We start from the raw sequence: 11,132 nt of genomic DNA, 5'->3' as shown, positions 1-11,132 counted from the left end.
TCTATTTGTTTACAGCTAAATGTGATGCAGGTCTGTTTGGTAACCGCTGGATGCTATATGCAAATTTCGTTCGTGAGCGTTCGTGAGCTGTCCACACGTTGGCGCTTTGCTCAGTTGCAACACGCAGCGAGTGCGTACGTCGAGCGACAATGGCTTCCTCATCCGCAAAATCGTCACCGGCATGGACAAATGTAAAAGTTATTGAACTTTATTAAGCACATCCAATAATATGGGGCGCACCTTGAAAGGATCATAAAAATAAAAAATTAATAGCTCATGCATGGCGCACCATACAACAAAATATGGGAATGATTTTTTCAATTGAAGATTTAAAAAAAGCGGGAATCATAAATGCGCACATATCGCTTTTATAGAAAGAAAATTAGTGACTACTCGATCTGGATCATCAACAGACGATATTTTTTAAATTGGTTCGCTTATCAGCTCATGGATAGCTTTCTTGCTCCGATTTATGTTAAATCAGATACAGTTACCATTAACACAGAGATAAGGTAAACATTGATGAATTTTTACTTTATTTATTTACATAATATATAAAATTATATTGTGACAAATTACACAAAATGTGGACTGCTTTTTTTGGGATGAGACTATAGTGAAGCGTGGTGCCATAGAAATTGGAAGCTGTGTTTTAAATTTTATAGAAATGCAGTTAAATAGTCATCCCGGAAAAGACATAGATCTGATATTTTATTCAGATAATTGCTGCGGGCAACAGAAAAATAAGTATTTATTATCTGCTGTGTCCAATACGCTGTGTCCAATATAAGAGTCAAATCAATAACACATAAGTTTTTAATTAGAGGCCACTCTCAAAACGAAGGGGACAATGTGCACAGTGTCATAGAGAAGCAAATAAAAAGGCACATAAAATCTGGCCCTATTTACACACCTCAGCAGTGTGTTACGCTAATTCGGACTGCCAAAAAATCTGGACCAGCATACAAAGAGCATGAAATGACACATGACCAATTTTATGATATAAAGTTGTTGCAAGAATCCTGGGGCACGAATTTTAATTAAGATGAAGGCAACCTGAAGAATCTAGCTCGTCTGATGACGATGGACCTCTTTCGGATCTCAGAACAACACGTGGCAGACATAGAGGTAGATCTCGTCGTGGTACATCCGGTAGGCCTCGCCGTGCTGCATCTGGTAGAACTCGTCAAGCTGCATCTAGCAGAGGAAGATCAAGATATCGTAGTACAATTAGAATTGTACAAAATGAACGTGATGTTTCAGAGCGTCCTTCTTCTTCTTCGTTTCGTGAAGGAGGCCGTGAATGGGCGAAGATAGATTTAATTCCATCTGAAGTACCGTTTCTTCAACCTGCTTACAGAGAGGTGGATTCTTCTGAATTTAAAATAGCTTACTTTATTGACGACGAACTGATTCAACTAATTATCGAAAAATCGAATCAAACTCATATCCTAAAGACTGGTAAATCACTTGAATTGTCTGATTCGGAACTATACATTTATTTGGGCATTAATATAGTTATGTCGACTATTACTAAATTAAGGCTTCTTTATGAAAAATCTGTGTTTTATTTTATTTTAATGAAAATCAGCATACTAATAAATAAATAAATAACTTACCTTATTACCACCCGAGGTCCTACTGGTATGAATGAAAAACTATTAATATATCTCAAAACTCATCAGCAAAAATCTACTTTTTTTTTTTCAGGTGAAAAGTAACATAACTCATTTTAATTTCAGGAAAAGTAAACTAACTTTTCTTAGTGTACAAAAAAGTTCAATTTTTTTTACTTCAAAACCCCGGTAACTAAAAAATATATTGTTCAGGTTTTTAACAATCAACACGGTCTAAAATATTATCTTTGAATGTGTATAGTTAGAGTTTTGATATCTTTTCTAAATGTAGAAATATCAGTTTTTCTTTATTTCTGAAAAATCTGTTTTTTTGAGTAACCAGAGTCTTCTCTAGGGGTGCGATATATACTTTTATGTATTACAGATTTGGAATGCCATAAGAAATGGAAATTAATCAGACTCCTACAACAGATATAAGCGCAAAAAAAACTTCTACGGGATCTCTGATTCAACTTGTATAAATAACTGATAAACTGATTCTGAAGATTTTAATTGCTCCAGCTTACTATTTCGGTTTTCATGTCTGTCCTTGAAAAATTTAATAAATTCATCGTTTCGTTCTTCAGAACTTTTACTTAGTGGAATAGATCTTTCTTGTGTAGATTTAGAAGTTCCTAGTGGGCTCTACTAACTCCCTTGAAGGAATATTATGCACTGATGCATCTGTGAATACGGGAGGAGTATCTTCATGTCGAACTTCTGGGGAGGTAGAGCTTTGCTGTTCTTGGTCTGCAATGAAGAAGTTGGACAATTTTACGTTCCGAGTTAGAACGTATAAAGTCAACATCATGGAAGCTGAAGATATAGCTATTATAGCCAAGGAGGACCCTGACACACAAACAACACAAGAAGAAAAGTGGCGCGAACGCAAAAGCAAAGCAACAATTGAAATTTAGACAGAAGATGAATGCTTGACAAGCCAAGGAGGGAAATGAAGAGGCGATGAAGAGTCTTTGACGACTCTACACTTGAGTTGGAGAAGACTATAGAGGCGCTTAAGGTTACAGTGCAGCCGCTAGCCATACCATTGCCTGCAGCCAGTGGCGTGGGCTATGCCACTGTAGCTGAGTATATTAGAATGATTAGCGCATGGGACCGCGCTACAATACAGGAACTTTGTTCTATCCACCAGTACTATCGTGTGGAACTGTCATTGTTCTACTTCAAATATGTCCTCCTGGTGCTGAATCAGCTAAAAATTCAAAGTGGCAGTTTTATGAACGTTTACGGTGAAATTGATATTTTTGGTTTTAAGGCATTCAAATGCTTTATAAATATAAATTTATAAATAATATAAAACGTTAAGATTTTTAGAAAACAAACGAACGACGACGAATTCTGAACGGCAAAGCTCAAGTCATTAAAATCTTCAGAATCAGTTGATGATATATCGACATTTACAAAACATATCGAAATGATGCTAAGAAAATTGAGCGCGCGTTCGAGAGCAATGGCAAAAACCGAAACATTTAGTATTGTTTCTAAGTATGAGATCGAAGATATCGACGGTCATAGTGAACGCTCCTATACATTTCATTTCATCTCACAATTCGTCTTCTCCAATAAGTGCAGCTTCACCAGGACATCATACTCAGAGTGATCTATTATCTCGCCAATTACCATATATTTCAAATTCATCATACAGTTCATATTCTTTAACAGGTCCCGAACAGGTCTCAATCAGAATCCCGAACACAGAGTGAATCGATTGATTTATCATCTCGACAATTACCAAATATTTCGAGTGAAACATTTGGAAACATGTTTAACGATGAATTCGACCAAAACAATTTACACAATTTGACAACCTTACCTTAGAGTTAGTGCTAATTTTTCTTTCTATGATCTTCCTTTTTCACGCATGTTTTTTTCAATAAATATAATACGTAGTCAAACTGTATTTTACTCAGCCGAAAATACTTTCTGAATACATTGTCATCAAACATTGGGTGCTTGTTCACTAATAGCGAAAATGATCTTTCTTGGCCTCTTTTTAAATATAATTCTTTAATAGGCAATCTTCTTTTAGTTTTGTATATTTGTAATAATAATAATATAATAGCAAATCATCGTCATCTTCTTCCTCCAATAGAAGTTCTACTACTTGGTTTTCCATCATGAAACAAACACAACTGACTGTGACTCCGATACTGATTAACTTTTCTTTCGTGAAGAGCCTGAGACACTTGTCAATAATGATAATAATAAGTATGAAGAGTTTGATATATTTGATTGAGTGTGGTAAAGAAATTTAAACGTGTTGTCATTAGAGGTAAACGTGGCCGCGGAGTACCAGTTCTGTTTAATAAAGAAGTTCAAGATGATATTAAATTATTATTATCGATTAGGCATATTTTTTTTGCTTCGACACCAAATCAATTTTTGTTCGGTAATCCCGGTTATAACAATACAAAACATTAGCCACCTTATCACAAATTTTTAGCATGTCTGAAAATGATATGGAGCAGCTATCTACATTCATGGGCCATACTAATGAAGTACATAAAAAGTCATACAGGTTGTCAGATGATATATACCAAACTGCTAAGATATCAAAGCTTCTCATTCTTATGGAAGATGGTAAAGCAGACGCTTACAAAGGAAAATCTCTCGTAGAGAATGATTTAGATTTGAATGAGGAGCTAATTGGAGAGCCCGTGGACAACAACGAAATTATAGACTATGATCCTGAACCTGAACCTACTTTAGATGCTAATTCTGATTACGTACAAACATATTGTAATTTGAATGACTTATCCAAGGCTGGACCATCTGGTATGCAAAATGTTAATGATCCCTTGTCTCAATCAGGTTGGTACCTTGGACAAAGGAACAAAAGGACGTAGTTACGAAACACTTTAAATTTCACATAAAAAATCACCAACCGCCTAAAAGAAATGAATGTGAGAAACTAAAAGAACAACATGTAGATTTACTTAAGAATAAAGACTGGCTAAAAATAAAGGTATTCGTCCAAAATATTTACTCTAAGGCTAAGAAATGAGAGAAGAAAAAGAAACTGCCTGCGGCACGAGCGCCAGCACGAGACGGGTAAGAAGTGTGTGTGCAAGGTGCCCGAGTGCGGCGAGTCCTTCCACCACAGCGACTACCTATCGGAGCACATGCAATTGCAGGTGCACAGCGGCGAGCGACCAACCACAACAAGCACGTCAATATACACAACAGGCCCGAGCCGTCAAGATACGCCAACGAATTGTATGGCACTGATTTTATTCATTCGTTTTTCTACGTGTTGTTAAATTTTATGATTCATAAGATATGATCAATAAGTTCAATGAAAATTTTTATTCATTTTATGATTTGAAGTTGATTAGTTTGATTTGTCTACATGTTAAATTTTGTGATTCATAACCCAGTTGTTGCGCATGCACTCTTTGGAGAGCATCACAGCATCGGCGAAGCCATGGTGCCCTACTATGGCGGCCATCCATGCAAGCAATTCATAAGAGGGAAACCGATAAGATGGGGGTATGAATTTTGGGTCGGAGCGACACCGTTAGGTTGCATAGTTTGGTGTGATCCATACCAAGGACAATCGAATGATGTTGGTAATCAAAACAAATATGGTAATGGTAATTTGCCTGCTGCCTTTGAGAATTGAAAAAGACACCACCAGGTACATTCAATTATCAATCGACCAGAGCAGAACAAATTTATTTTGCAAATGGAATGATAACAGTGTTGTGACTGTTGCATCAAACTCTGATACGATTCAGCCTGTGTCTACGGTAAAGATATTTTCACAACAACAGAAGAAATATATAGTTGTCGTCAAAAAAGTACGAGAAAATGGTAGGGGTGGACAGATCCGACCAGAGAATCTGTTTGTACAGGACAGAGACAAGAACAGAGGCAAGAAGTGGTATTTTTCTTTGACTTAATAAATATTGTGTAACTATAGCAGGACTTCCACATAAAGTGTTATCTTCGTCAAATATAGTGTATCAGTGCAAATAAACAGTTAAAAGTGCACGGCAAAAGAAAGGCTGACAGATCTACCCGCTTTAACAAGTTGTGATCGAGGTGAATGTTTAAACGGTAAAAATTCTGCGCATATTAAATAAAGCTATGATAATATAATCGCTGCAATATTATAATAACTATTCAAAGAAAAATTGAATAAAACTAAATTTTAATATCCTCCTCCTCCTCGTGATATTGAAGGATACTTTTTAAAACATATAACCTAATAAATATGACGAATAAGTGCAAATCGTGCGGCAAATTCTACGCTAGCGCTGATGGCGTTAAATGCAACAAGTGCAATGTTACATATGACCAGCTATGTCACAAACTAAGCCCCGACGCACGAACAAATAAACACTGGATCTGCAAGTCATGTAAGCCAAAGCTGTGTCGACCGGTTGACTGCGAACGTTCTCACGACGATGACGACGACGACTTCTAGGAATCCGAACAACCGGGCGATTTGGGCTTAGGTGGACGAGTACAACATTCGTACCCAATGGCATTGCTTTACTCAAAAAAGTATACCTTTCCATACATGCATGTCCATAAGAAAACGGACTATAAGGGCCGTTTGGATGGACCGGTTCTACAATTCTCCCGCGCTTGCGCGAGAATTGAAATTAAGGGGGTTTGATTGTGTGGAGACGATCAGAAGGGAACGCCAACTCGTGCCCGTCGAGCTGACGAACCTTGGGAAAGTGGAACTACAGCCGGGTGAGATGCGTGGCTGCACTTCGGGGGACGTCGATCTCGTGGTATGGAGGGACAAAAGACAAGTGGCTTTTGTTTCGACGTACCATGGGCTCGCGCCCACGCAGTGTGGAGACGTTCTTAAGCCCAGCATTGTGCCAGATTACAATCTCTGCATGGGGGGTCTCTGATTGACCGCAAGGACCAAATGCTGGCCATGTACCCGATTGAAAGAAGTCGCACCAGGATATGGTACAAGAAGTTTTTCAGACGTTTGATGAATGCTAGCGTTTTAAATGCCTACATACTCCACCCTCGTAAGTCCCCGCGTACTTATACAAGTACAAATTAATGATAGCAGTTCATACCTGACATTTTACCGGTTTTTTTTTTTGAAATGGTAACACTAATACGGTTTTTATCATTCTTTACTCTATGGTCAGTTTCGCCATGTTAGACAGGTTACGTCAAGTGTCAGTGTCACTTTTTCGCAAGATGTCTACGCGGTCCGGTCGTCGGTCAGCAGGAGGTAAGAATATCTCTTTAAATCCATGTAATCATGTGTTTTTTCTATTGTTTTATGCCTGAAGTAGTGCCTAAAACATTGAACATATATAAGCCACACACAGTTGAAAGACAACCGGCCTACCTACCAAATATATAGGTAAATCGGATACTACAGTAAACATTTGTGACAAATTTTCTCATGCATTTACAAAAGAGATCTCAAATATTAAACACAACTGTGATTATAAATTCCTTGATAGATCCACTTACATTAAAGATAGTTTAGTGTCACTAAGGTTTCAAAAAGCATCATCCAAGGATTTGGAAAAAATAATTAATAATTTAAGTTCTAATAAATCGCCTGGTATAGGTAAAATAAGGGTAAAAGGGATAATTAAAAATTTTAAAAAGTACACTGAGTCCCATTTTGGCATTGTTTATAAATTTATGTATAGACAAAGCGCCGTCCCCGGAGAATAAAATGATAACTGCCATTATCTTAGTCTTAGTGTTATGTAATTTTTGGGATCTGTGGGTGTTAATACATCTGCTCAATTTTTTTCGTAATTTTTATACAGTTATTGACGAATTCACGTTATTTCAATAGTATTCAAATATTTAAAACAGGTCTTAAATTACGAGAATAAAATGTTAATATAATGTTATCAAAATGTATTCCCACTTGTTATTATGACAAATAGTCATACAATTATGTTCCCGTGAAATAATTTTCGACTAGAAAATGATAAACGCAGTTATCATTTTATTCTCGTTCAAAACTATCCAGTCGCTTCGTATAAGATGTGTTAGTAAAATGACTGTTATGGTTTTGAACAGTAAGACATATTGTCATCCTCTTCGCTCAATTAGATTTCACGGCAATGGCAGATAATATACCTAATGTCGATTAATCAGTGTGCTTCTATGCGTCATTGCGTAAACATTCTAGTGCTAAGTTCTTTGTTTTTATTTTTTTTAGTGAAGTGTAATAGCTTAATAATAATAGTTATTTACGGTAATGAGTAAACAAACTAGGTACGCGCGTTTAAACGCCATTATGAATAATGTAGAAAGGATTGAAGAAGAGCCAAATCATTTTAATAATGGTAAGTAGAACTGGTAGAACCTAGTCACAATTTATATTAAAATATTCATTAAGTTTTAGTTTCATACCCTATACCTGGTGCCGTATTATGATGATAATTATAATGCCACCATGCTTAAATGATTAGGGTGTCATTAAATTAATTTTAGTTTCGCAAATATGAGTGCAATTATTCAGTGTCATCTGGATACTGTTATTCATATATCACTTATCTATTCTATTTTTTTTTAGAACAACATCAGGGAGGAAATAACGACGTGGTTACTACGACATCTGAAGCAGTTATTGCTAAAGCTCATGAATATATTTTACGAAAGACGAAGAAAGCATTTTACTGTGAGGAAAACGAAAATGAAATAAATGAAGATTTCTCACCGGATGCATCTGAGTATTTGCCGAGCCCAGAAAGAATGAAAATTTTACAGAAAAGCGGAAGTTCATCAAGTATTGGAGGAAACTCAGATTACATAGAAACGGCCAGTCAGAAGATAATAAAAACACCATCAACTATTTCCAACGTATCTTTAGTTTTGAACACAATAGACTTCATAGCATCCCCTTCAGTCATATTTGAAGCTAATAAGTTGCAAGACAATCCTAAAGCAGACACAAACTGTATTTTGGATTTGACACCAACTTCAACACATGAAAATAATGGACCGTCTAGATACAAAGCAAAGCTGTCATCAAAAAGATGCCTCAATAAATTATTTTTAAACGATAATCAGCCGTCACCCTCATATACTAGTACTATTATTGATAATCACGGGGGTGAAAAAGAAGGAGAATCATCAGTACCATCTCTTTTTGATTTGGATGAAACATTACAACCCGCAAATATTTCTGATTGTACATTATTGGACAAAACGATTATTAACAATGAAAACATAATCCCTAGTCCTCAAAATCTGACACAAACAGAACAAAACAGTAACGTAGTGGACCATCAGAGCCTTGATCATAATGGTGACTATGATGGAGAAGACCAAGCCATAATGCATTCATTTAGTACAGTTCAAGAATCGACACCACAGGAAAAAAATACAAGAAAACGTAAACGAAATTTAAATGAACATCAAGATGTAAAGAATAAGAAATTAAAAAATTCCGGTGAAGCCTATAAAGGCTGTAGATCGAAGAAAATGTACGACAAAAAAGTTTTAAAAGCTAGCTGTAAGTGCACAAAGAAATGTGGTGAAAAGGTAACTCATGAGCAAAGAGAGTACATAATGCAGCAATATTATAAAATTGGAGACCACGAGAGACAATGGCAATATATCGTAAATCATACATTAGTCGAAGATGTTAAGCGAATCACAGTAGAGCGAAAACGCACCCGAACTCATTCGATCAAATACTTCTTTAGAATAGATTCAAACAAAATTCAAGTGTGCAAAACCTTTTTCATTAATACTCTAAGCATTTCACATCAAACTGTATATACAGCACTAGAAAAATCCAAACCTGAAGAAAACTTTATGGACAAACGAGGGCGACATGAAAATAGGCCACGTAAAATGCCCATTTTGACAGAAGAAAGCATCATAAAGCACATTCAATTGTTCCCTACTGTTGAGTCTCATTATGTTAGAAAATATTCTTCAAGAAAATACCTCTCAGAACTACTTAACATAGCCAAGATGTATCGCCTCTACACAGCTTGGTTTGGACAGCAAAGATTTGACTGTCCTTTGGCAACTAAACGTCAATATGAGATAATATTTAACACCAAGTTTAATTTTTCATTTTTTAAACCGAAAAAAGATCAGTGCTCTCAATGTACTCGTTATCGACAGGCTGATTCAAAAACTCAAGAAACATTGCAAGAAAAATATGATACACATACAAAAAACAAAGAAAGAGTACGGCAAATTAAAAAAGAAGAAAAAGAATCAGTTGATCCTTCAGAAACAACCGTGGCAATCTTCGATTTGGAAAAGGTTTTGAGCATCCCACAATATGAAGTTGGATCGTTTCACTACAAAAGAAAGTATCCCATATATAATTTCACTGTGTATGATGCTACTCAGAGTCAAGGTTATTGTTATGTTTGGCATGGTCAGATTGCTAAAAGGGGGGCCAATGAAATTGGTAGTTGCTTATGGCAATTTCTGCTTAATGAAAAACAAAGAGGCATCCAGAACATATCGTTTTACTCCGACGGTTGTTGCGGGCAGAACAAAAACAGATTTATATTCGCTCTATATATTTTTGCTGCACAAAAGCTTCAGTTGAACATTACACATAGATTCTTTGAAACCGGACATGGGCAGAGTGAGGGAGATTCTATGCATTCCAACATTGAACGTGAATTAAAACACAGAGTTGTATACACGCCTGATCAGATGTACACAATCATTATGAACGCGAAGGTACATGGAAAAAAATATCAAGTTAAAGAGATGACGCAAATAGAGTTTTACAATATAAAGGAGTTAATAGAGAATAAAAACTGGTTAAAAAATGAGGAGGGTCAAAAAATATCATGGACTCAAATCATGGAAGTGAATGCCTCACATTCAAATCCATCAATTTTAAAATATAAATACAACTTTGATTCCGACTATTCCCAATTAAATACAGAGCCTGTCCGAAGAATAAGAAGCAAGCGGGGTACCAGACAGATACCAGGCCCAAGTCCTAGCTGTGTTCCTGAACTCCAAACGTTGTACACTGAACCTGTTCCAATAAGCAAGGCTTTATACGATGATCTTATAAGCCTCTGTAAGGCAGGAGATATTCCAAGTTACTATTGTGGTTTCTACGAGTCCTTGACTTATGGCAGTACCTGGTCTGGTGACAATGACGGCAATGAGGAAGATAATGATGATTAATCACAAACCTTAATTTTTTTATCATTATACATTAGAAACTGATTTTATGTGATAATTGTAATTATGAGGCTGTTTTAAAAAAAAAAAAAGAAAAAAAAAAAGATAAAAAAATGTGTAAAAGATTATATTTCTGAATAATTTAATTAGTATTGTATTCATAATTCACATAATATGTGATCATAAGGCTGATTTTAATTGATAAAAGACTAATAAGAGTAAATTAAGAAAAATACTGTTGTTTATTACTATTAGTTTGAATAAAACTAACGTTGATTATCATATCATAGTTTTATTAAGAAAACAAATTCAAAGTCCTTATCATATACATTTTTTATAATATTTACGAGAGAAAGACGATATTAAAGTATT

General features: G+C 35.7%; 1 protein-coding gene across 1 annotated transcript; it reads left to right on the top strand.

The window, feature by feature from the left end:
• The first annotated feature begins 7,493 nt into the window (after positions 1-7,493).
• On the top strand, positions 7,494-10,763 carry LOC123701973. The gene is made up of 3 exons (XM_045649608.1): positions 7,494-7,930; positions 8,161-9,441; positions 10,513-10,763. Exons 1-3 carry the CDS (start codon positions 7,843-7,845, stop codon positions 10,761-10,763), a joined length of 1,620 nt encoding a protein of 539 aa, XP_045505564.1. The 5' UTR covers positions 7,494-7,842.
• The last annotated feature ends 369 nt before the right edge of the window (positions 10,764-11,132 follow it).

The sequence above is a fragment of the Colias croceus genome, chromosome 22 (assembly GCF_905220415.1).
Source record: "Colias croceus chromosome 22, ilColCroc2.1".
Lineage (NCBI taxonomy): Eukaryota > Metazoa > Arthropoda > Insecta > Lepidoptera > Pieridae > Colias > Colias croceus.
This window is presented reverse-complemented; position numbering and strand designations above follow the sequence as displayed.

Excerpts from the sequence above, each read along its gene's own strand:
- LOC123701973 (XM_045649608.1), top strand. The coding sequence starts at position 7,843 with ATGAGTAAACAAACTAGGTACGCGCGTTTAAACGCCATTATGAATAAT. Across the intron at positions 7,931-8,160 it reads GCCAAATCATTTTAATAATG|AACAACATCAGGGAGGAAAT; the intron begins GTAAGTAGAACT and ends ATTTTTTTTTAG. Across the intron at positions 9,442-10,512 it reads GCGACATGAAAATAGGCCAC|AGCCTGTCCGAAGAATAAGA; the intron begins GTAAAATGCCCA and ends AATTAAATACAG.